General features: G+C 42.5%; 1 protein-coding gene across 2 annotated transcripts in view; it reads right to left on the bottom strand.

The window, feature by feature from the left end:
• MYOCD (myocardin) overlaps window positions 1–27,276 on the bottom strand; it is a 94,871-nt gene that overhangs the window by 50,630 nt on the left and 16,965 nt on the right. The window contains exon 2 of one of the 2 annotated variants that reach the window (XM_044249129.1): window positions 5,600–5,665. In XM_044249129.1, the coding sequence (XP_044105064.1) occupies window positions 5,600–5,665 (66 nt within the window). Of the gene's footprint in view, window positions 1–1,308; window positions 1,318–5,599; window positions 5,666–27,276 lie in introns of those variants that run through there. The other variant, XM_044249130.1, reaches the window with a different exon arrangement.

Below are 27,276 nucleotides of genomic sequence, written 5' to 3'. Positions count from 1 at the left end.
ATCTTTAGTCTCACCTGGAAGCTTGTTAGAAATGCCGAGGCTCGGACCCTACCCAGACCTCCACAACCTGACCCTTGGGGGTGGGTCCCCGGGATTTATGTTGGAACATGCCCTCCTTGCTGATCCTGATGCCTGAGTTTGAGAACCACTGGTCTGGAATCTGCCAGGGTGGTGCGTCCTGATCTAGGGTCCTCTGGAACCTGGGAGTTCCAAAGGAGAGAAATGAATTTCTAAGACTAAGTTTCAGCGTTTCTAAGAGCCAAAGGAAAAAGGTCTGTGTGCCCGGAGAAAGGCTGATAAGGCTAATGTAACAGTCCCTTTTCCTTGTGGCTGCCTAGGAACGTAACAGCGTGCCTTCGTGATGGTTCTCTCACTAAAAAGCACGGACTGTTCAGTTTAAATGCCATTAATGAATCAAAAACGGATATATGGGTTCCTCATTCATGAATGTGGGGTTCTCTGGGGCGGAGGGTGGAACACAAAACAGTTTCCAACACAAAGGACCCGTGGCAGCGTGGAGTATCATGAAAGTCGTCTTGGATGACTAAACATTTGGGAACTACCCATCTTGGCTCTGTCCCTGCTTTGTCTCCTCAGACACGTGCGAGAGTCTCCCACCTGTACAGCAGGCTTAGTAATGTTGGTCTTCTGTCTGTCTCACTTAGAAAGACAAACTAGATTGTGAACGGTTTTCTTCCGAGCAGATGAGATGTGCTCTGCTTTGGGAAATGATGTTCTCTCTTAGGCTGTCGACTAACTGCTTACTAAGTACCCAGAGGACAGTCCCAGGAGTCTGAAGAACTTAGCCTTGTCGACTCTCAGACCTGGCTGCACACTTGGGAGAGGTTCATACGTGAATACTCCGGGATTTCTACGGAGACTCCGAAAGTATGCATGTTGTGGCTGTCTTCCTAGTTTCTAGGGCACGAGGAACCCAAAGACAGAAGGAGGGGAAAGACAACATTTAGGATTTTGGACAACCTCCCCCCCAGCCACTACCCAGTATGGGCTCGCCATGGAAATCCAGAGTGCCTTGGCCTGTCTCTGAACTTGAGAGGTTAGACAGGGAGGGAGGAGGCAGACAGATTAAAACCCTTGTGCCGTGTGCTGCTCAAACAGCCAAGAGTTGTGCGCCGGGTGCTGGAGGAAGCAGCCAAGTCAGATGGATGCACAGAGAAGAGGAGGGAAGACTTTGCATAGTCGACTTCTCAAAACTATCATGAAGCTGCCTGTGGTGTGGTGGAGGAGTGTGCTCAGTCATTCTTGCTGCTACCCAGGAGAGATACCACAGAGAACTCGGGGATTTACCAAGGCTTTGCTGTGGCTGGGATTAGTCTGCAAAACAAATAAGGTGGCACCGTTCATAGACAGCTCGTCGTAGCTTTCCATTCATTTACACTGATCAGATCATGGACGCAAGCTGCCCGGATGGTTCATTCTGGCCAGTGGCGGCTTTCTGGAAGTTTCCGTGGAGACGCCACAGCTTCTCTGGGCCCCCAGTCTACTGCACTTCTCTTGTTCTCATGTTCCAGGACCACAAGCTACCTGTTTCCTCCTCTATCTCTCCCCTGGGTTTTTACAGATGAGCCCCACTTTACTAGCAGAGGGAGAGGGAAAGAGGAAGTAGTTCCTTCCTTCGGTCCCCTCGGAGACTCAGTCCCATGCATTGGTGTGATGTTTTCCAAAATCGCTCCTCGGAACAATCAAGCAGGGGTGATCTGGGGCTCCTTCCAGACGGTAAGCATCTGAAACAGAACTCACGTCTGACTCCTGTGCTTCCCCCAGGGCCTTCCTCACAGCACATGGTCAGAACACCACTGAATTGCTACTCCACAGAGCTTTATCCATCAGCACTGAGGCCTCCCAAGGGGTTGGAATAAAGTGGTGTTGTTTTGGATTCCACCAGGAGAGGTATGCCCAAGGAAAAGAACTGTGGTGGAGAAAATCTGCATAAGAAATGGCGAACAGATCCAAGCCCCACAAGTCAACAGGGAAGGAGGCTGGCTCTGTCCTAAAGCCAGGAGAAAAACAGAGAGCACAGATGTCTTTTGGGGCAGGGAAGTGCTCCCTTTGAATCCTGGCTGGCGGTGGCAGAGAAGGAAACTTGAACTCTCCATTTCGAGATTTGCAGGTGGGATTCTGGAGACAAGTCCAAGCAATAGTTTCTTAAAGTAATATTTCTGAGCTAATTATGAGAAGGTATTTCACTGATATTTCATGACTATTCTGACAACGTGAATTCTATAGTGGTATTATAAATGTGAAAACAATCTTAGAATCTGGCCAGGGCCCATGCTCCTGGTCGGAAAAACCTCTTTCCACTATTGAGTTGCTCTGGGGCCACTGTGTTGGCCTCGGAACTCTGCTGTTCTTGACTAAACTCAAGGAACAATGAGTTTATATTCATTCAAAGCATCTGAAAGGGGAGATCCCAGACCCATAAAGGACATAAGTGAGAAATAAGTAAATGCCAAAGGGAAGTAATTAAGGGGGGTTAATTTTGGTTGTGGTGGACTGTTTGTTACTCGTCAGTAACTTTAAAACCTGCAGGATACATGCCCAAGTAGAAGGAAGGAGTTATATTCAATCCACTGAGACCAGTTCCTCTAGTCAACAGAAATTTACACATGGCTCATTTCATCAGAGTCAGGAGGGAGAGAGACCTTATTCTTTCATCATCAATTTGATGTGCAAGTGACATAAGATCTACCACAAGGCTAAAGCAGCAGAACTTTTCCTTCACTCTTGGTCATGGTGAGGCGTAGATGAGGACAGAAAATCTGACGCCATTTTGTTAAAACCATTGGGCTTTTCTTGGCGTTTCCACCTATGTGTCTTTTTAATTTCCCCAGATTCCAACTGAATTTTGGGGCCACAAAGTGCTTGAGGGAAACCTAAGGAATTGCTTTTAAAGTCAAGCAATTCCTTTGGCATCTCTGAAAAAAGAGCTCTACACAGGGCCTGATGCCTCTGCAGGTTCTCATCCCAGCTCTGCCACAAGTAGGAGTGGCAACGCCTTTGAGATTTAATCTAATGTAAAACTCAAGATGAATTCTGCCAAAGGATAGCAGGTGTTTCTGTGGACTGGCTAAAAAACAGTGATCCTATGCAATAATAGCACAGAGACAAGGAACACTTTGCTTGGCCATCAACCTTCCATTAAGGTGGTTTATGACAAGCTTTCAAATTGGGGGGGGGCAGAGGATTGCAGTTATTTCAAATTTTATGGATAAAGTGAGCTTGTACTTATAACTATGTTAAAAATTCCACCTTGAATTCAACACTTCTGTGTGTTTCCTATCACCTCTTCCCCTAAAATTTTGAGTCCCTCCAAGGGACTGTCTTGCTCACTGTTGCCTCTGTGGGGCTCGGCACACTACCCTCTGTCTAGTCTGGTTTGTAACAAAATTTGTTGCATTTGATTGGCTTGATAGGACCCCAAGTCCACTGGCTCTCCTTTCCTTCCCCTGATTGCTTGCCTTGACACATGCTCTGCTCTGCATTTAGAGGGCACGTTTGATCTCTGGTTGGATTGACGAAGCGAACCAACTCCGCCCGCAATCTCTCAGCAGGGGAAAGATGCGTCTTGCGTCTAACTTCCTGAGAAGAGCTAAATTGCCGAGGTCTGTCTGGGCTGGGCATGCCTTGTGTTCGTACAGCAGCTTCAGTATTTTTCCACAGCAGAATCTACACCCTCAGGAAGCCTAGTTGAGAGGAACTAGCTGAAGACTTGGGAAAACGGATGACACTTAATTAACCTTTATCATTTTGCCGAATTAAAAAGAAAAAAAATCATTTCGTTCTCATAGGACTTTTTTCTCCAGTAATTATCTTAATGGTTCAATGGACTAAAGAAGCAAAATTTCTGTCGAGCAGGGTTTTGTTAATAGGAACACTATTTGATTCTGGAAATCCCGGAGAACAAAATATCATATTCCCCCAACCCCCACTGGACCCTCCTCCACAAACAGACATTGAATTTACAAAATGCACATAGAGGTGTTATTTTAAAATATACCCTAGGGTTCATTCCTAATTTTCTTAGGTGTTTTTACGGATTCTCAGAGATTTAACCCCATAAACCTTAAAAAATGAAAGGGGGATAAAGGAGTTTAATCTCATCCAAATGCTAACTGCAAGATGCAGGTTCAGAGAACTTCTGTGACAAGTCAAGCTATGTCACTTGTGAGCAGCCTGGGCTGACTGAGAAGGACTGGTTCTCTCTACCTCACGTGCCCTTTCCAGAATCAAAGGAAAGAAACCCCAGTGGGGGAACAGATGATTCTAATAGTATCCAATTACAGGTGCTCCTCACAGACTTGAGGATGTGGGCACAGACTATGGCCCTCTGAGAGGATCTTGCTGGAGCTACAATCTTCTACTTAGTAAACAATTCTTCTAGGTTATGCTTAATCAGGTCAGATTCTACATGCATGTAACAGGATTCCGAAAAAGACCGGCCTGCTCAGCTTTGAGTGACAATGTACTTATCTGACCGGAAGTCGGCAGACCTTTGTTCTCTCCTGTTTTTAGCACCTCCGCTAGTGGGCTGAGATGAAACAGACCACCCAGGCATGACTGTATGGGTTCTCACCACCATTGTACACACTGTGCAAGCAGTCTTTAAATCGCAGGCTGAGTGGTTCTACTATTAAAGTCACCTGCTGTTTACTGTTTGGAGGGCTTAGGCATGAACAAAGAGCTATTTTTGAATTATAAAGGAAAAGGCTTGAAACATTCTCAGTTCTGTTCTGGCTCTGGGGCACGGACTACACCTAAAATTGTAGACCTTGGGTCATGGGGCTCCAATATTTATTACTAACCGCAGGACATTTGACTGGGCCAAACTTTCTGCCTGTTGCCTGCCAGACTCTGCAGTAATAGTCATGATGAATCTAGATTACTGCAAGTGTCATTATGGGTTTTGATTTCTAAATTTTGTTGGGGAAGGAAGTTAAAAGGTATGACCTACAGGAGCTTGAACTGTGACTTCATTCATTTGGGGCCCCCTTCCTTCTGGTCCTATGGATAATCAAGAGTTAGATTTAATCACTAATTTGGTAGGAAATTTTAAATTTATCTACTAAAAGATATGATAATCCTTCTTCTTTGACCCCAATTATGGCCAGTGATTCAATATTATACCATTAATGCTAAAAAGCCATTGGTTCTCAGTGTCCCAGAAAGGAAGCACTCGATAGCATTCAATTAATTGTGGACTCAAGTGCCCCAAACAGAATGGGAACCAAGGAGGTAAGAGGATGAACGTGTGACTGATGCTTCTGGAAGAACAGGGATGACATTCTAAAAGGAAGAGAAGGGTGAAGGGTGCCCACAGTGGACTATGTTTACCCCCAAAACAAATCCAGCAGTGGGCATTTCAGCTACAACCTACGTCATGAAAGGGAAGCCCCTGCAGGTGGATAGGGTCCGGGGCAAAGCATCCAAGGTCTGGGGTTTCTGCTGACACTGAGTCTATGAGGATCTTGGGAGAGACCCATCTATACGCTTAGGCTCAGTGACCCCAGAGGTGCTTTCCAGCTCCCAAATTGCATGGTCCCCTGTAACAGATCGGTGAACGAGAGACACAGATACTCACGTGGTGTTATGCCTTGTCCGGCCAGCTGTTCCTGGGTCCTCCTCTGCTGAAGTCGTAACTGCAAAACTTAGAAAAGAAAATGTTAGTTTGTAAGTTGGGCTGTGTATGACTGTAGTTGTTTATATTTACATCAGAATTTTTGCCAGCTCTTCTCATTTATTCTTATCTTTTTAAAGATTATTTATTTGTTCCTTTAGAGAGAGCGAGCGCTCGTGCAAGGGGGGAGGGGCAGGGGAGGAGGAGAAAGAATCTCAAGCAGGCGTCACAGTCAGTGAGGAGCCTGACTTGGGGCTCGATCTCAAGACCCATGAGATCATGATCGGAGCCAAAATCAAGAGCTGGATGCTTCAATGAGCTGAGCCGTCCAGGCGCCCCTCATTTTATTTTTAGAACAGTCCTGAACTTCTGCAGGAGATATGTTTGTATTTCTGTTATGGACGTGGAGAAAGAAAAGAGGAGAGACCCCCGAGGGTGTTGCAGGGATGTGCAGGAAGACTATAACAAACCGGAACTGGGAACACTCCTCTCCTCTTCTGAAGTGAATGTTGTTCCCAGGGGACTATGTTCCCTGTCTCCCTATTCACCACCTTGCAGATACAATTCAGCTGATTCTGCTGGGAATTCAGCGGCACTTTCAAAAGGAAGAGAGAAGGAAGAAAGCAATAGGCTTTGGAGTCTCCTGCGGGTTCAAATCTCATTTCTAGCCCCTTCAAAAGGTGGACAACCCTGAGCAAGCTGCTGAGCCTCTCTGACCCCTGGTTCCCTCATCTGTAAATGGAAATGAGAACAATGCCTGCTTTGAGGTTTGATAAACAATGTGCGCAAGTCACTTAGCGCAGTGCCTGGCACAAAATAATTCATCGATAAGCAGGGGTATTATGAGCCTCCGGGACCCATTTGGAATTTCAAAGACATACTACTGGAATCAGGTTTGCTTAGAAAAGTTAAAATATTGTAAATTCTTTGAACTTTATATTTCAAAACTTTGTTGCTATCCATAGCACAAATAGATTATATATATCATATACACACAAATAGTTAAAAAAAAAACTATACTTAAAATTAGGAGTGTAGCATTTTTGATTTTCTCCTATTCCCTCCCTACTTTCCCCCTAAAAATTCTATCTTTGGACACTTAGCCTCTCCCTCATGGATGTTCCATTTCCTCAGGGAGATTCTTCTTCCTCTTCTTTTTTAATTAATTAATTTACTTGAGAGACAGAGTGAGAGAGAGAGCTCACGTGGGCTGGGGGAGGGGCAGAGGGAGAGGGAAACAATCTCAAGCAGACTCCTCGCAGAATACAGAGCCTGATGCAGGGCTCCATCTCACAACCCCGAGACCATAACCTAATCAAGGATTGGATGCTCAGCTGACTGAGCCACCCAGGCACCCTTCTCAGGGAGATTCTAAGTTTACCACCTTGGCCCCAGCATTTAAATTGCTCAGGATAAGGATAGAAAGAGAAAATGTTTACAAAAAGGGGTATTGGTCTAATCAATTTGTAATGAAAAGAGAGAACAAGGAACTGCCTTTAAAAAGAGAAAATTAGGGCACCTGGGTGGCTCAGTGTGTTAAGCCTCTGCTTTCGGCTCAGGTCATGATCCCAGGGTCCTGGAATCAAGCCCCGCTTCGGGCTCTCTGCTCAGTTCGGAGCCTGATTCCCCCTCTCTCTCTGCCTGCCTCTCTGCCTACTTGTGATCTCTGTCAAATAAATAAATAAAATCTTAAAAAAAAGAGAGAGAGAAAATTAGAATGGAGAGAATTAGAGAAAAATAGGAAGGCTATGTGGGCTGACTTTCAAGTTGATTTAGTATCTCAGAGCAAGGCCTCAGAGCAAATACAGTCACAATACTGAAAGAGCAATGGGGAAAGATAATCTTTTAAAGTGGTGCCATGGTTTTGAATTGGATGCTCATCAATCTTCTTCGAGAGACATCAGTGTTGTTGAATTGCTTTTAACTATGTTTGGTTGCTAGACTGTGCTTCACCATACCCTCATTTTACTCCAAGTTAGGACTGGACAATAAATGAAAATGGTATGAGAGTTTGTTATGTAAGCCCTCCTTCAGAAGAGCCCTCCCACTAATAAAACCTGTAACCTCTGAACAAAATATGAGAAATAACTACCTGAGGACTCTGAACTGGAAACAGAATCAGGCGCCTTGTTGAAACTTGGAGTTGAAACTTGGAGAAGTGATTTGCATGGGCTGAGTTTCCTGTTTGGGGGGAAACTGAGGGTGACCTGGAGTCATAAAGTGGCAGGTCCCTGGCAAATAAAACTCTCATAGAAAACATGCTCATCTTTCTGGCCAGAGAAAGCAGAGAAAGGTACCTGGACAACCACGGCTGACCATCATAGATTGAAAGGGACGTCATGTAGGGGAAAGAGCTGGAGAAGGAAGTGATCCCCTAGCTATGGGTATGAACTCACCCAAGTTTCAGGTTGATCCCTTCCGCCCCATGGAAGACTTAAAGCAGTACAGCAAAGGTTTAAAATTAAACTGAAATTTGAAGCTCTGCGCACATAGACAAAAAAGGACTTAATGTTTGGATCTACCTGGACTGTGTACTAAAACAAAACAAAACAAAACAAAACCAGCATTCTCCAGAGGATTGTAAAAGAACTCAGAGTTTATGTAACACAAGACAGAATGTCTAGGATACAATCCAAAATTACTTTACACACAAAGAACAAGGAAGAACCAGGAAAATGTGACCCATTTGAAACAGAAAAGACAATTAACTAATGCTAGCCTTGAGATGACCCAGATGTTGGAATTTTCATACTAGTACTTTAAAGTAGTTATTTTCTTTCTTCTTTCCTTCTCCTCTCCCCACCCTTCTCCTTCTTTTTACTTTTTTTTGGGGGGGGGCGTGGAGGGGCAAGGGAGAGGGAAAGAGAATCTTATGCAGGCTCCACATCCAGCATGGAGCCCAGCTCAGGGCCTCAACTCACAGTCCTGAGATCATGACTTGACCTGAAATCAAGAGTCAGATGCTTAACTGACTGAGCTACCCAGTCACCCCAAAGTAGTTATTTTCAACTATGTTCGATGAAGTAAAAGAAAACATGCTTGAAATAAATGGAATGATACAAAATCTCAGCAGCAAAACAGACACATAAAAAGAAGACAAAATGGTAGAGTATCTGAAATTTTTAAAAAATCCATGAATGAATTTAATAAAAGAAAAAATATTAATAAAAAAGAAAAGGATATTAAATAAATAAATAAATAAGAAAAAATATTAATAGAAGAAAAAATATCATGGGCACCTTGGTGCCTCAGTTGGTTGAGGGGTCTGACTCTTGATCTTGGGTCCGGCCACAGAGTTGTGAGTTTAAGCCTCCAGAAGAATAAATATTAGAGGGAATGAATCAATAAACTTGAAGATAGATCAAAATTAAGACGATAGAGGAAAATGATGGAAAAAATGGACACATAGAGAGCCTCACGGACCTGTGCACAATATCAAAAAGTCTAACATTGGCTAATTATAGTCCCAGAAAGAGAACAGAAATAAATAATGGGCCCAAACTTCCCAAATTTTGTGAAAAACATAAATTTACAGATTCCAAAATGTCAACAAACCCAACCAGACATATTCACAGAAAGCCACACTTAGGTACACTGTAAACTAATGACTAACCCAAAGATAAAAAGTAAATTCTGAAAGTAAAACAACACATTATATAAAAGCAAATACTGATTCTCAATCAGAAAGCATGGAAGCCAGAAGATAAAACAAAAACAAAATGCAAGACAGAAAATAAAAGTCAACACTTCATAGGAAATGTCCTTTAGAAACAAAGATAAAGTAAAGATGCGTACGGGGAAAGAAAAAGTGAGATAATTTGTCACTAGCAGATTTTACTGTAAGAAATGCTTCAGGAAATCTTCAGGTTTAATGGAAATAAGAGCAGAAAGAATCCTGGATATTCAGGAATTAATAAAGAGTATCAGAAATCATAATTATTTTTTTAAAAAATATTTTATTTATTTATTTATCAGAGAAAGAGAGCACACAAATGGGGGGGAGCAGCAGGCAGAGAGAGAGGGAGAAGCAGGCTCCCCACTGAGCAAGGAGCCTGATGTGGGACTCAATCCCAGGACCCTGGGATCATGACCTGAGCCAAAGGCAGACACTTAATGAACTGAGCCACCCAGGTGCTCAGGAATCATAACTATGATAAATATTAAACTTACTTATAACTAAAGTTGGTAATAAATACTACACTTACAACTAAATATGTAACTTTGATAAATACTAAAGATACTCCTTTTTCTTAAGTTTTAAAAGAATGTATGTAACTGTTTAGAGAAAAATTATAATATTGTCTTGTGATGTTCCTAACAGATGTAGATATAATACAGATTAAAACCATAACAAAAAGATTTCTACACTTTACATATAATGGTATAATACTCGCTATAGGTAGACTGCAAAAGATTAATGAAGAACAACCAATATAAATACAGAGAGAAGGAATGCCTCGATGGCTCAGTCAGTTAAGCATCTGACTCTTGATCTCAGGGTCGTGAGTTCAAGCCCTGTATTGGGTGTGGAGCATACTTAAAAAAAAAATACAAATAGCTTAAAAAAAAACCCCAATAAATTAAAATGGAATACTAAAAAATATTCAAACAATATGAAAGAATGTAAAAAGTAGGGACTATAGAAGCAAAAAGTAGAGGGAAAAACAGAAAACAAACATTAAAATGGCAGAAGTATAAAAACATTAATAAACCTTCAAACTAAAAGGCGAAGATTATCAATGGCAATAAAAATTATAGTCATACAGTGTCTCCTAGAGACACATTTTATATACAAAGACTCAGATTGGTTGGAAGTAAATAGATGGGGGAAAAATAGAGCATACAAACAATAAGCAAGAGAAAGTCAGAGTGACTGTATATCTGGTACTGTATAGTACCAGATAGAAGAGACTTCAAATCAAAGAGTATTATTCAAGATAAAGAAGGGATATTTCATAATCATACAAGGGACAAATCATTAGAGGACCTGGCAATCATAAATGGACAGCCATCTCATAAAATCCTTAAACAAATGAAGCAAAACCAGGCAGCATGAAACAGATAAATAGACAATTTCAAAATCATAGTAGGAGATTTTATGATTGCTCTCTCAACATTTGGTAGAACTAGATTTAAGAAAAATTACTGATGACATTGGGATTGGAACAATTACCAGTCATCTTGATTTAACTGATATCTATAGAGCACTGTGTTCAATAATTTTAAATTTGCCATTCTTTTAAGGTTCACTTAGTATTCACCAAGATGTACTAGGCCATAAAACAAGTTTCAATACATTTTTTTTGAAAAAATTATACTCAAAAATAGTATGTTCTCTGATCACACTGGAATTAGAAATCAAAAGCAACATGATACTTAAGGAAAATATGTGGCAATATACTTCTTTTTTTCAAGATTTTATTTATTTGACAGAGAGAAAGAGATGGTAAGAGAGGGAATAAAAGCAGGGTGAGTGGGAGAGGGAGATGCAGGGAGCCCGATGAAGGGCTTGACCCCAGGACCCTGGGATCATGACCTGAGTCGAAGGAAGATGTTTAACTGATTGAGCCACCCAGGTGTCCCAAGACAGGAAGAAAAATTTAAAATCAGTGACCTAAGATTCTACCTAAAAAGCTAAAAAAGATGTATTTTGCCCACAGCAAGGAGAAGGAAGAGATAGTAAGTATTAGAGCAGAAGTCTTCAACATAGAAAGTAGACAATAGCAGAAAATTCAGAGCCAAAATGTGGTTCGTTGCAAAGACCAACACAATTGACAAACCCCTACCTAGACTTATCAAAAATAAGAAAGAATAAATTTTACCAATGTCAAGAACAAAAAGATGGATTATAACTACAGACCTAACAGGATATTAAAGGATTAAGAAGGACTTTGGGAGACTATCATTAACAATTTTGTGCCAATATTTTTGACAACTTTTGGATATAATAGAAAACTTCTTAAAAGCTACAACTTCTCAAAATTAATACAAGAACTATAAACTTGAATAGCGTTATATGACTGAGTAACTTGCATTAAGAACTTGCCCCCTTAAGAAAAACCCTCCAGACCCAGATGGCTTTACTGGTAAATTCAGTCAAAATATTGTGATTGCACTTAGTTGTTTTCCAAGTTGTCCATCAAATAACTTCCACCTTCTACCTGTCACATCAATAGTAAATAAGAATCCTCACCGATTTTGTATTTCAATACTGTAGATCTTAGTGCAAGAGATATCCTGTCATTAAAATCAGCCATTCTGAAGCATGTCTCAAGTGCTCTAAACCTTAAGCTATTCTGACTTCGATTGAGTTAGATAAAGGCAGTAGAAATGGAAATGAGAAAAAAATGAAAAACATTTTGAAAAAAAAAAGAACTGAAAGAATCTAAAAAGGGAGGAGAGAAATATGGACAGCTATCAAAGGGTCTTGATGGGATCTTCAGTTATGCTGTAAGAAATTTAAGAACTCCCTGATGTTATCTGTAACTATGCATTTGGACTATGTACTTACGTAATTTTTCTTGGGAGTGGGTCCATAGCCTGTGCCAGATTCCCAAAGGGGGCCAAGGCCTCCAAAATTTAAGTCCCACTAATCCAGAAACTTGAAGATCCAGGGTTTTGAGAGCATGCATTAGAGTTAAGTTATAACAATGTTGACAAAGAAGTCTGGGGGAAAATGATTAGTTTAATTTTAAACAGTCTGAATCTTAAACGTCCCAGTACATTATCAACATTTCTGATATGTAACTTGAAAACTGGGCTGAAGAAAAGCTCAGGGGTCAGGCCTGATGTGGGATACTGTCTCCAAAGAAGGGGCCGTGAAAACTTGTATCAGAATTCCTAAAAAAAAGAGGGGTAAGTTATCTGAGGAAAGGAAAGATAAAATGAAGATAGGAATAAAATTGACATTACCAGTCAAGAAAGAATAACATTAAAAGGAGCTGGTAAAGGGCATGATTAGTTTGGGGTATGATTAGTTTTGAGTATGGAATGTGGAGAAATTATTGTGCTACCTGACATCGTTCATTTCCCTACTCATCCCTGGCAGATCTTCCTGTTAAAAAGATCAAAGGCATTATTCATCACATCCCTTCAACCTTTCAATAAGTATCTGATGCCCCACTGTGCGAGAGACTGGCTCGTTATGGGCATAACTGCTGAATAGGACAGGTTTTACCACTCTCCAAGCCATAACTTCCTAGTTGGTGAGATAAATGCTTTTTCTGGGTATATAATCTTTTTACTCCTTTTTGGTTTTTTCCCTCCTTTATTTTCCCTTCTCTAGGTACCATCCTTCTTTTGGAACAAATGTGTCTCCCCAGAGAAGAAGCTGGTCTTCGGAGCTTTGTTAATTTGTTAATTCCCTGAAATGGCACTCAACGTGCGTGTGTGGATTGGGTTGTGCCTTCTTTCAGATTTTAGGAAGTCTCTGGGACATCCAGAAGTTAAGCACCATCGATTGCGATCTAGACTAGATCATCTCACATCTTTTCTAGCAGACTCTCTCCTTACAGTACACTTTACATATAGTATCAGATTAATTTCCCGGAAACTCTATTTCTGTATAGAAATTATTTCTGTTGCTTTGTACAGTATCCTTCAGTGGTTCCTTTTTTTTTTTTTTTTCTTCAGTGGTTTCTGATTCTAGCATCTGAGATCTTCTCCAGAAGCACTATTCCCACACAAACTCTCTCCTCCTGTTTGGTCTGTTTCTACCGGAGCCCAACACCTACCAACTGTATTCACACACCTTGCCTCCGATTATGATAGCCCCGCAGGGAGGATCTTGTCTATGGTTTGAGGCTAGGCTATAATTTTAATTTATTCCAAAGAGTTGACAAACTATATATATCTGAAATTTATTACAGAATTTCCCTTTGTAATGTCACTTTGTCATTTAATAAAATGCTGATATTAGCTATGATCTGTTTCTAGGTACTAAGTTCTAATGTATACTAAGTTATACTTTCTATCCTCTTCTCTTTTTTAGAAGCGAAAGTAGTACATGGTTCCTGATTCCTAGAAATAACAGATATAATAGCTTTAAAAATCTATACCTGCCCTGGAAATGACGAAGGGAATTCCTCAGTGGATTGAAGCTGTTAAGTAAACTTTGGGAGGTAAACAGAATATGGGATTGGATTTGAAAAGTACATCGTAAGACACATGCAAGTGAGTGATAGAAGACCTTGCCCGGCCATCCTGTTGCCCAGGAGCAGAAGGGGGTATTAAGCTCCCTCTCACAGGGTTGTTAGACTGGGTACCCAAAGGTCAGTCTCTACCATGTCCTGCACCCTTCCCCACACTGGACCAGGTACTGGTTATGGGATGAGACTGTCAGTCTCCAGGCAGGAGTGGCCAATATGGCATCTGGGGAGACACAGGAATGGACTCCGGATTGTTGGCAATACCCAAGAGGGTCAATAACCCTTTGTTGCCTGAAACCAGCTACTGGTCATCCTGTGCCTCTCCCCTAGTCCTTCAAATCAGATAAAAGCCCACACATCAGCAATGTATCTTTCCCCCTGAGGCTGTGCTCACCTGTGCTTCAGACAGTCTGACAACTTTCCAAATAAGGGTACAAGGTGAGGGTATGACTGAGAATCACCTAACCTGGGAAGAATGTCAGCACCACAAACGTAGGATCCTAAATGTACAACAGAAGAACATACTTAAGGTGACAGTGTGAACAAATGAAAAGGGACTTTTCTCAGAGATAGACAAGAGATTTTCATTAATTAAACATAAAAGGGGTGCCTGGGTGGCTAAGCATCTGCCTTTGGCTCAGGTCATGATCTCCAGATCCTGGGGTCGAGCCCCATGTTGGACTTCCAGCTCAGTGGGGAGCCTGCTTCTCTCTCTCCCTCTGCCTCTACCCCTGCTTGTGCTTTCTCTGTCTCCTTCTCTCTCAAATACACAAATAAAATCTTTAAAATAAAATAAAACGAACTGGGGGAAGGGTGGGAAAAAATAATTATCACCTCACACCCATTAGGATGGCTATAATTAATAAAAAAAAAGTTACAAGAATTGGCAAGGCTGTGGAGAAACTGGAACCCTTGGGCATTGCTGGTGGGAATACAAAATGGTGCAAACCCTATGGAAAACAATATGGCGGCTCCTCAAAAAATTCAAATAGAATTACCCCAAGATCCAGCCATCCTGCTTCTGAGTACCTGTTCCAAAGGAGTAAAAGCAGAAACCTGGAGAGATGCTTGTACTCTCCTGTTCACGGCAGAATTATTCACAATAACCAAGGGGTGGAAGGGACCCAAGCGTCCATCAACCGATCAATGGACAGACAACATGCTGTATACACATACATGGGTCTAGCCTTCCAAAGGGAGACGTTGTGATACCTGCTAGAGCACGCATGAGACTTGACGACATTACACTGAGTGAAACGAGCCGGCAACCCCAGGACAAATGCTGTGTGAAGTACTTCAAGTTGTCAAATCCACAAAGGCAGAAAAGATAATGGTGGTTTCCAGGGGATGGGGCCGGGGTGGGGGAAGCCTTCGGAAATTACGGTGTGACAAGGATGAAGTTTCAGTTTTGCAAGACAGAGAGAGCTCTGGAGACAGATGGTGGTTGCATGACAACGGGAAGGTACCTCATCTCACTGGACTACACACCTAAAAAACGCTCAAGATGGTACATTTGATATTAGGGGTGCTTTATAAGCACAAAATTAAATTACAAAAATAAAGCAAACGTTGAATAAGGTGATAGTCCATTAAGATAAACTCCAGTGGGTTGCTGAATATTAGAAAAATACAGTTAAACATGAATTACTAAGCAAGGGGATGAGCTGAACGGTTCTCTTAGAACGTAATACAAAGGGATAAAAGACTGGAAAGCTGGGACGCCCGGGGGGCTCAGTCAGTTAACCGGCTGCCTTGAGCTCAGGTCATGTTCCCAGGGTCCTGGGATCGAATCCTGCATCAGGCTCCCTGCTCAGTGGGGAGCCTGCTTCTCCCCCCGCTCTCTCTGTCTGCCACTTTGCCCGCTTGTGCTCTCTCCGATATACATAATTGAAGAAAATAAAGACTGGAAAGCAAAATCAGTATGTACTTAATTTATACACACTGCAAACTAGAGAAAAGCTTCCAGGAAAAAAAAAAAAAAAACTTATTCCTACACTAGAGCTAACTATTATTCATGTTTGATTCATGTCCTTGAGGTCCTTTTCCCTAGATGTTTTTGTGGGATCCCATTATAAATCCTTGTTTTCCTAACTGAAAGGACTTTTTATTTTATTTTATTTATTTATTTACTTAGTAACACATCACAGATATGTTTCCATATCACTTAATACCCTTCAAAAGACACTATTTTGGTAGCAGCATCTTCCATTTTTTTTTTTTTTTTTGGTTATTCTGTATGTTGTTGAACTAAATGTCTACTATTAAATATTTAATTCCTTTTCCAGTTTTCTGTAACAGTGGACACTCTGTAGTCAATTTAGGGTAACATCGTCAATATGACTTTAGGATACACTCCTAGAAGCAGAACTGTTTGGGCTCTGGACGTGTAAAATTTGAAAGCCTGTGGTCCGGGAGATAAACAGCTCTCCTGCAAGGTGGTTCTGATTTTCTTCTCACGAGAGACAGGTGGCAGGTTGCCCACCGCCCACTGCCTGGCCACTCTTACCATGCTATATTCCTGCTCTCCACCGAAGCTGGAGGCCTGGCTGCCAGTGAGTGCTCCAAGCCTACAGGGAATGGCCAGACAGCCAAGGCCAGGAGGATCCTGGCAGCAGACCTAACTCGTCCCTGGCTGACTTCTTCTCCAGGGCTGGCTGAGCTCTGATGCTGGAGGTGGGAGCTGAAGGACCACCTCCATTTTTGTGGCTGCTCCCTGCTGCATGTCAGGGAGTCCTGACCCTTTGGGCAGAAACCTTGCACTTGGTGAAGCAGGCTTTCCCTGTGGGCACTGCTGCCCCCGGCCAGCACTGGCCCTCCTTCCTGAACTGCCTATGTGTGTTTCCCTGGGCAGTCCCTCCCTCCCTGCTTTCAAGCTGGTTGGAGCCTTTCATGTCCCCAAAACTCTTGGCATATGTCCACAGATCCACTGTAACTAAGAATACTCTTAGCAGAGGGTTGCTTTTTGGCCCAAGCCTCCCCTACCCCCCACTCCCACTTCTAACCACCTACAAGTGACAGACATTCATCAAGTCCTCTCTTCACTTCCTTGGAGGCGATACAATTATCTTTGATGGGTGAAGGGAAGATGTTCTTGGAGTCTTTGTCACCACAGTATGTTCTTTAATGGTTCTGGCTTTTGGGTGTCAGTCTTTCATAGCTTTCACAACCAAAGCATTTTTTTTTTTTTTTGGCCTTCTTTTGGCCTTTGTTAGAGTTGGGAGTCACGTTTGTACTCTAGTTGCTCCTTTCCTGAGAAGTCCTGGGCTCTCGATTCTCATTTCCTCATCTGTCTGGCTATTCTTATCTCCAGGACTATGCTATTTAAGTTACTGTAGACTTACGATAGGCTTTCAGGTCTGATACAAAGAATCTCCTATTATCCTTTTAAAATAAATATTTTGGGACTACCCTAACCGGTCTCCCTCCATGCTCCTCCCAAATAAACTTTAGGACCAGAGTAGCAAGCTGCATCACCACCCCAAACACGCACCTCCCGCAAATAGTTTCCTTTATTATTTGGTAAAGTGTGAACACCATCCAGTTAGAGCAACAGCCCCCTGGTCTGATGATGATTAAAGAACACACAGAAACTTCTGGATCAAGTAGAGGACAAGATGGGGAATAGGTGCCTATATGCAGCTGGGAGCAAGCACCTGATTCCAGAATGGGAGCTGGAATATCTTCACACACCATTGGGTTGCAACCAGAACGTATCACTCCCCTGTGCCCAGGAGAGGAAGCATGACGGAGCAAGGGAGTTGGGAATGGAAAACAGAGACCTGCCTTTTTTTTTTTTTTTAGATTTTATTTATTTATTTGACAGACAGAGATCACAAGTAGGCAGAGAGGCAGGCAGAGAGAGAGAGAGAGAGGAGAAGCAGGCTCCCTGCTGAGCAGAAAGCCTGATGCGGGGCTCGATCCCAGGACCCTGGGATCATGACCTGAGCTGAAGGCAGATGCTTTAACCCACTGAGCCACCCAGGGGCCCCCAGAGACCTAACTTTGACTCCACCATGCCCTGTGACCTTAGACAAGCCACTGGGACTAAGAGTCCTAGCCCTCTCATCTGTATACAGCAATCCTGTCAATAACAAATCCTAAGAACCTATCTCACGGTTTTTGGGATGGAGGTAAGGAGTTAGCCACTTCCTAAAACATACAAGGCTGTCAAGTGCCTTTCTGTGTTAAATTGATGATGATGACAACTTCAGGAGAAAGTCCACCTGTTTGGTGCTGGTTATAGAAGCGGGAGGAGAAAGGGGGAACCATTGTCAGTAGGAACAATAACGTGTAACCTTCAACAGTCCTGTTTAAAGGTAGCGAGTTAGCTACTTTCTAAACTACACAAGGTTGTCAAATGCCTTTGTCATGCTGCCTAAATGCTGGCCAGGCCAGGGCTCCAGGTGGTGGAAACTGGGGAAGAGGAATCTGGAGGAATCTTACACAGAGAGCCTTAAAGATACAGGGTTGGTGCCATTCATTGAGGGAGGTGGGAATGGCGGGAGTGAAGAGAAGAAACGGAGTTATCTGCTCACAGAGCAGTTCTGACCTTGAGGGAACTGAAAAGGGCCAGGGTCTGGAACAGAAGCTTTTATAGAAATTACCTCATTGAAACCTCCTGCTAATCCTATAGGACTATAAACTATTATCTTATGTTGCAGCTCGTAGGCCCAGAGGGCACCGATAACTCCTGCAAAGCCATCAAGTTATGGAGGGAGGGAAGCACATTTCACACACGTGACTTTGGACTCACGGGTACGATTTCCAAATGGACCCATATTCTACATTACGTGTTAATGTATTTCCCCATTTTGGGGGGTTTCTTTCAGATGAAGAAGAGGAGCCACTATAATGTGAAGCATACACCTTACACTACCTGCCACCTAGGTACCCATAACATAAGGGACCCTTGGCTCAACAGCATTGCCCGAAATGTCTCCATAGCAACAGTCACACAGGGCACCATTGCCTCTCTGGAGCCAACAGGCAGCTGCGTGACTATCCTACCTGACCCAGGTGATGGACCCTGCTGAGTCGCTCATTAGCATGAGGCTCCTGAATGATCCCATGCTCTGACGGCATCACACAGAGTTGTTGCCATGGTTTTGGTGAGAAGTATTGCTTTTCTGAGGGTTGCAAAACACTTCATGTTCCAACCCCATGCTCGTTCATTCCTGACAGAGTGGAAAAAGTGTCTCCTTGGCTGAAATGTTCCTCTTGAGTCCAGCCCAAAGATGACATTTTTAGGAAAGTTTGAGAAGAATCCTGTGGCTGTTACTGAGTCACGATAGAGTGGAAATGGATCTTTTCTATTTAAAGAGTTTTGTGCTACTGTTTGAAAATGTCATATTGCTAGGGAACGGTGGAAATAGAAAACTTTCCATTTGCCATCAACAAAGAAAGATCGTTACTGAATGAAAAGCAATGGAGTGGAGGAGAAGTTTTTTTACCTGCCTGACTGAAGTGATAGGTTGCTGGGAGTTGAATTTAAGAACGTGAGTCTAAATTAGCTATGGTGTTCTAGAAAGGGATCATTCATCTGAAACCCAGCACATACAATTCTAGACCCCATTCTGCTACGTCATAGTAACTACTTCAGACAGGTCCCAGAATCTCTCCAGATCTCAGTGTCAATTTAAATAAAAGAAGAGATTAAATTGATCACAATGTCCCCCGTTTCCTTGATATTAAGAGTCACCTGGAGACTAAAAGAAATCCCTCTATCCACTTCTTTGGTCCCTTTCCTGACGATTATAGTGCAGCAGGTCTGGGATATAGTGGAAATATATTTTAACAAACCTTCCAGGTAGTTCTGAGGAAAAAGTAGGTTTCAGAAATAGAAACAAGCAAATACAACCTGTGAAAACACGAGACCACGTTTTTATACCACTTTGTACCTTGCTTTTTCACGGGCAATATATGGTTACTTTTTGTGTGGGTATATATATATTTATCATTTATGCATGTATCATTTTAATGGCTACATAGTATTTCACCATGTTCAATATCTAATTAATCCCATTTTATTGTACATTTCATGTTCATTTTCTCCAGAAATGATAGATTATTTTGGATTCCTACGAGGACTATTGGAGGGCCCCCATTTCACTATACCCACGTGAAAGAAAACTCCAGAGTGCAATAAGCTTTGCTAAGAACAGGGCAGGGAGGACACTCAGGAAGGAGGCCCGTACACATCTCCTGTCTCAATTTTTGGAACACAGGGGACTTTTGACTTTTGTCAGTTGCAACCTGTCAGTTGCACCTCTGCCACCTCCCAGAACACATCCTTCTACTTTGGACTGGAACAGAGATAATGTAGCATCTGGTCGCTGGACAGCCAGTCATGTAGTAGAGAGTTTAACTCTGTCAGCACCAATCATAATTTCTTCAAAACAAGTTATATAACCTTGGGGTTTTTGCCTTTATAAGCCTACTCCCTGCTCATGATTTGGAGCACTTTTGAGTTTGGTTCCTTGCAATTCCCAAGACCCCCAAATAAGCACGTTTGGTCATTTTTATAGACTCTTCCTCTTGGTCAACACCCTTATTAACAATGGATGGATGACATTATTGAAGAAGAAAAAAAGCTTTGCTAATGTGATAAGTAATAATGGTATCCCATTACATTTCTTAGTCAAACATGTTTTCATAGGTTTGTTGACTATTCCTGTCTTTTCCTATGTGAATTGCCTGGTAACATTCTTTGCAAATGTTTCCATTTTTCTTCCTTATAGATTTGTGAGAGCACATTAAATATAGTCCTCTGTGTTGTAAATTTCCCCCTGGTTTCAGTTTGCCATTCAATCTTGTTTGTGATGATTTTGGCATTTAACAGTTCTATAGCAATCCTTTTTAAAAACTTATGAATTCTATCTTTGGTATATACTTAGATCTCCAATCCAGATTATATATTCACTTATATGTTTTTAAATTTTTCTGGTTTCGGTTTTGAACCTAACTTCACATCTAACTTTGCAATGCATCACATTTTAGTATATAGGATTAGAAAAGGCTCTAATTACTTTTTCAAATTGTTAACTATATAATAAGTATATAATTCTATATATAATTGATATATAAATGATTGATCTAATTCTATATCAAATGGATTTTCAATATCATGCTTGTCATATAATACAGACTTGCATAACCTTGAATCTACTCATTTTTACACATTCTTTGCATTCTGACCTCAATATTTTTTTTGTTTGGTGGCAGATGGGGTTTATGTGACTTATTAAATATCCACTTTATAGGGTGTAGGAGTCTAATTTGGGATACTTTGAATCCCCCAGTTACACAAGCCTAGTTCAGATCCTTGAAACCAAGCCTTCAGAAGACAAGGTTTTAAGGGACCAAAAAGTGGAAGTCACGTTAATGTTTAACATACAACAGGAAAGGGAAGTTTAATCCAATGAAATTGGAGTGTGAATCAATTATGAATGCACTGAGGGTTTTCTGGACAAAGAGAAACAGGCTAAAGCAGAGGAAATAAGAATGGAAGAATGGTAGAAAGAGGAAGTAAAAAAATAAATGATGGTAGGAAAATAGGTTTTTTTTTTTTGACTGTGAGAGTATTTTTGTGTATAAATATCAGTTCCAATGAAGACTACTAGTTCATGTGTATTTGATAGAAAATGAGAGTCAGGTTCTACCCCACAAGGGACATAAGAGGCCAAGTGTCTTGGCAGAAGCGCTGGATTTATAAAGCTATGCCTTTGGCCATTTCATGGTTTATGCATCTCCCTAGGCTCAAGGGGAGCCTAGGGAGCCTAGGGGAGGGGAGGATGGGAGAAAGAGGAAAGCAAAAACAAAAAAACAAACAAACAAAGAAATGATACCAATTTTCATATGAAAGATTTGCTGTAAGGATTTCAGAATGAATCTGTGCTCAACTGTTTAATTTAGAAGCAGGAAACTAGGGAGCAGAATGATGAAGCTATATTTCCTCCTCTAATAAACAGGCTTACTACCCACCCAGGCTTCAGTTTGGGCTGTGTTGGTAAAACTGGTGAGTCCCACTGAAACCCGGAAATCTCTTCTACTTTCGCTCAAGGTGGAAAACAGCTGCCTTCTCCTCCATTGGGTCGAGGACACTTTTCAGGGCTTCCAGCAATGTTACGGTCCTCAAATAACACTAGGTATCTTAGTGTTTCTCAATTGTTACTTCTTATTTGTATTATCTTCCATCGAGAACACTTCCTGGGTCCAAGAAATTATTATCACCCAAAGCTGGGACCTGTGTGTTAACCTTGGATTTGGTCCATCTCAAGAAATCATCATGGCTAAGAACATCCCCCTAACTTCTTACTTCTCCCATCCTGCCACGGATATGCTGCCTTCTTAAGACTGTCAAAGTATTCATACTTGATGGAGTTTCTGTCCTACACGCCTTCCCCTCAACTGTTTGTTCCTACTGAATCCTCCATTTTTTTCTTATGCTGTTTCTGCTTGGCCTCGCTTGGCCTTTGGTCAGCAGCCCACCTGCTACCCTTTCTGTGAGTCTCTAAGCATGGTTGTATTTTGTAAAGCTACCACAGGAGGCATGGTCTAACGAGGTTCTTTTTTTGAATCCTAAATTAATTTATACTCAAACTTTATTAAAGTCATAAAATAACTCCCTAATTCTAGAGTTAGTAAGTCAACTGTCTTTAAGGAGGGGCAAAATAATTCTAAAATTACCCCCAAAATAGTGCATGATAAATAAAACATGTACTCACTATACCAACCCTAGATTCCTCACCCACAGAATCACTGTCCTCTCTTTCAGTGGGCCACGATTTCTAGTCCCTCTAGAAATGGCTCTGTCTTGACTATGCAGGAAGGTGAAAAGAAGCCTCCCGATTTTGCTGAGTGAACTTAAAGACTCCTTCCAACACCACTTCAAAGTAATAACATAAAGGAATCCACCTCTTTGGGTCCGAGCCTCCTAACCCAGGAAGGGAAGAGAATTAGGTGCTCTAAAACTTTAAAAAAAAAAAAAAAAAGAAACCTAAAAAAACAACAACAAAACACCAGAAACCATTTTTAAGCTGAAATCTTACATGGAGAGAAAAAGAATATAGCACAGGGGCAAACGATAAAAGCAGAACCTCTCATGAAATGTCAGAGCTCCGTGAAGCAGAGTTTGAAAAATCATTGGTTGGATCATCCTAAAATCCTTTCCAAATTAAATGTTATTTTTATGATTTCCATCTAAAAAAGTCTCCAACCTCCTAAGACATATTGCTTAGGAATAGATGGGAGTGATTCTATTCAGGAGGAAAGGAGTCAGGGGTGGATTACAGTACCTCATTGAACTGAGAGAACCCCATGCCCCAAACTATCTTGGTCCTTGGAACCTTCCCTGCAGGACGGTGAAGGCTTGAGAGCACAGGAAAGTTCCCAATTCCAGCCGAGGACCAAGCCCAGATTCCTTAGCAACAGCTGCAGAGGGAAGCCTCCTTTTACATCAGCAGATGGTGGTGGGCCTTCTCAGCTCTACAGCACCTTCTTATAATGGATTCCTGGCTACTATTAGAATCTTCTGGACACTGTCTAGCAACCAGCACCCCTTGGTAACTAAGGAGCAATCATTCTGTCAGACCCCATGATTGCTGCTTGTCTTATCACTGCATGCTTTTTCCATTTTCTGCATAGAGGATACTCCCTGTGTCTAAATGTAAATCCTTTAAATAATTTGTATATCAGAGGACAGATGCCAAAATCCAGAAATTCACAGAAAATCAAAGTGAGTTAGTTGTATTTTAAAAATAACCTGCATCTGTAACCAACTTTTGTATGCTTTGCATACAAAATACCTAGGGATAGTGATTAGAAGGTCACCCAACGTTCTGTCTGCTGCAATAAATCAGTGTGACATTCCAAGTCTCACAAGAGTTCAGGGGACAAGGCCTTATTCCTCCAATTACGTAACTTTGCGACCTCGGTCAAGACACTTCACCTCCAAGTAGTTTCTTCCTTCATAAAGCAAGAAAGATGAGCTGATGATCACAGAGGCTCCTTGGGGTGCTCACATCTCATGACCCTTGGCTTCATTTTTGACCAGGGTCTTTGTATGTCGCCAAGCCCAGACCTCTGAGTCTTTTCCTAATCCCTAGAGTTTCCCCCCATGAGCTCACAATATATTTCTTGTAATAGTTCTTAGCGTTATGTTCAAAGTACAGGGCAGGGCTTGCAAGACCCCAAGGCAGGACACAGGTTCTAAAAAGTCAAAAATACAGGGTCCCCAAGTGAGCCTGTGGTTGGAAATGACAAATTTCATTCATGCGTCTATCGGCCAATTCCGTCTCTCTGAAAGTATTTAACAGTTCCTTGCTATTTGCTGGAGCATCTGTAGACCCGCAAGATGAGACACGGTAACTCAAAGCATGAATCATCTAGTGGGGAAAGAGACGACACACACACTTGAGTTAGATAAATAAAGCCTTAGGCCACAGGTGATTCAAGAATAAATATTCACAGAAGGCTACCAAGGGTAGAACTGGACCTTTCCATTTGCAAGGGAGAATCATGGGGGGACGACGGTTGATACAGAGCATTCTTGGCTAAGGGAATTCCCAACACGCTTACGAACTTGAACGTGGGATAAACGGAGCATCCCCACACTCAGCGGGGCTCTGTGCTTGGCCTAACACAGCGCCCAACACAGCCTGATATTGCCCTCATTTTTGAGCAAAGGATGCCATGCTGCCATTTTGGATGGAGCCCCACAATTTATGCCGTGTCTCCCAGAATACCAGCTAGCTCAAGGAAAAAGATCCTATCATGGACTGGTAAGAGATGAAACTGAAGAGGGGGTGGGGATTCAAGGACAGATGTCCTTAAGTGCTGGGACGAAGTGTTTGGACGTTATCCTGTAGAAGGAGGCAGTATGGGCTGCTTTGGGCAGCAGAGCAATATGGTAACATTGAGATTCCAGGATGACTAATTTTGTGCTAACACAATCGGGGAGACAGGACTGGTTTGAACACTCTTCATGACCAATGGGTAAGAAAAGGAAGTCCAGCGATGTGTAGTGGGAATGGAGAAGAGAGGGAAGATTTGAGAAGCAAGTGAATTACAATTATTATTCTGTCTTGATAATAAATTAAGGAAAGATGGAGAGAGAGAGAGAGAGAGAAAGGAAGGAATCAGAGTATTGGTGTTACTATGGCTATTGGTAGCCAAATTATAGGGCTACCAGGAGACTTGGGGTAACACTTTCAGTCAGGTGGATGGACACCCTAATACAATTCATTCATGCACTTCATTCCTTCAGTATTTATTGATCACCTAACACGATGTCCAGGCACTGTTTTAGACACTAAAGATCCGGCCACAAATAAAGCTATAATGAACTCTGTTTATATGAATTTTTCGGTCTAGGGAAAAACAACAAGGTAAAGGTTAAGCAAATAGTTAAAACTGTGGGCATGGTCTACATCGTTTGGGAAACAGAGGAGGCTTTTCTGCCTCTTTCTCCTAAGAAACCTAAACAAATCAATAAATGAAATTGTTAAGCCTACAACCCTGAATTTATTTCGGGTTCATTTCCTGAAGACTAGGCATGTCTCATGTCTCATGTGAGAAGGAAACATGCACAGTAAAGTTACTGCAGGAGGGAGAAATACCAGAAGCCAATGATACCTCTCCTTTTATTCATTTTCTTCCAGATGGTTTTCCACTGGGTTCTTACAAAGAAATGCCTTTTTAAAACCTGCTAGAGAAGTGGTTTTTCTGCAGCTAAGATGTTCCCAATGGGCCGTCTCTCTCCCTGATCACAGCCGTTGTTCCAAGGATGGGCATTGACCCAGTCACACTGTGCTGGTCCTGGGAACTTTGGAAATTGGATGGAGAGACAACAAACTCGGGAGCTTTTTTTAGGGGGATGTGTGGCCATTGTCAACTGTGTGAACTGGGAAAATGGTGCAGCGGGCTGATGGAGAGAGAAGAATGCTGTGTGGACAGGAGCCACAGACCGTGGCCTGCAAGTGTTCCCTTCCCCAATTCCAGCTGATTTTCCCCCAAGTCTCAACCGCTGAGTTCTGTGGCTGAGTTCTGTGAGACACCCAGATATCTTTCTAGTAAGCGCTTCTTTTTGCTAGAGCTTGTTCAAGATTTCTGTGATCCGATTCTAATTTTTTTTTTTTTCCAACAAAGAGGTTTCCTACTGATGAATGTTGAGGGAAAGCATCCGAGGTGGCAGATGTTATTGGTACAACAAAGGACAATTTTGAGATCTGTTTTTGAATCGTGTTTTATCAGCCTGAACTCCTCGGAGGGTGGACTGAGAGCTCATGAGGGGACCTAGAGATGCACACCCCAGAGCGTGACCTTGGTGGGCCCAGAACCTGACTGACACATGTCACTTCAAGCATCCTGGGTGGCTGTTTACATTGTGTCCCCTCTGTACAGCGTCAGCCAAAGTCCACAAGCCCTGGACACAACAGAGCAGCCCGCTGAAGACTCTTTCCTCAGGAAGAGCAGCAGCACACACCAAGAACTTCACCCTTGACTTTAGCCGGCTGGACCTTTATGCACAACCCATGACTCTGGCACTTCTGTCTTTACAGACACCGGGCATCCTTTATCCTGTCGACAAAGGACGCCGGGAAGCTATTGGCCATGGTTGGTCAAGCAAGAAGACTCCTGGAGGTTCTGGGTCCTAACTACAGCAGGAAATCAATACTGTGGGTGCATTGGAGATACAACTCTCTTTTTCTTGCCCAATGGGTGCCCTCCCACACACACACACACAAAAATCCTTTCTTCCACCTGGCAGTATCCCACTCTGGGCCAGATCTACCCTTCACATGAGCAGTCCGAGTCACTTACAGGGCTGGCATGTCCTTCCTTGGGGGAACACAGCTATCAGACTGCCTGGGGAAGAGGACACAGGGCTGCCCCTGATGTGTCTGGCCAGGAGAACGTGGCTGGACATGCCAGGTGGCCTATGCTATTCCTGCTCCGATCCTGGCCATGTTTCCCAAATAAGGCAGAGAGCCAGGACATATTTTTGTGTGTCCTGATGCCTGAGCACACTCTGCTCCCTGCCTTCTGACTCCAGGTACCAATAATAACTACTCCCTGGCCAAGCCCGGCCCTGTGTGCTGATGCACAGCCAAGTGGCTGCCGTGACCAAGAAGGTCAGAGGTCCAATGGGTCTACCCGTTAATTGATGGAAGCATCCAGAGAAGAGGGGGTCAAAAGGATGACTGGGTTACCGATGCAGCCCTTTGTGGTCTGGGGGTGGGGAGAGGTGAGCCTGGGGTGGGCTGGGGTACCAGAATGGCCTCAGTAGCCTTCATAATGAGCAGGCATGTAGGCAAGAGCCTGCGACCAAGCACAAACTATTCCTTCTTAATCCTAAAACAGCTTCTAACTCTGGTTCCTTTTAGAAGCCTGGGAGACAGGCATTCAGAACAGCTTCGAGTCCTGGGCATTCAGAGGGTAAAAATCCAGAGAACAGTCAAACCCCAAAAGACCAAACTCAGCATTGCCTCACGGTTA

This window comes from Neovison vison, chromosome 5 (assembly GCF_020171115.1).
Source record: "Neovison vison isolate M4711 chromosome 5, ASM_NN_V1, whole genome shotgun sequence".
Taxonomy (NCBI): Eukaryota; Metazoa; Chordata; class Mammalia; order Carnivora; family Mustelidae; genus Neogale; species Neogale vison.
This window is presented reverse-complemented; position numbering and strand designations above follow the sequence as displayed.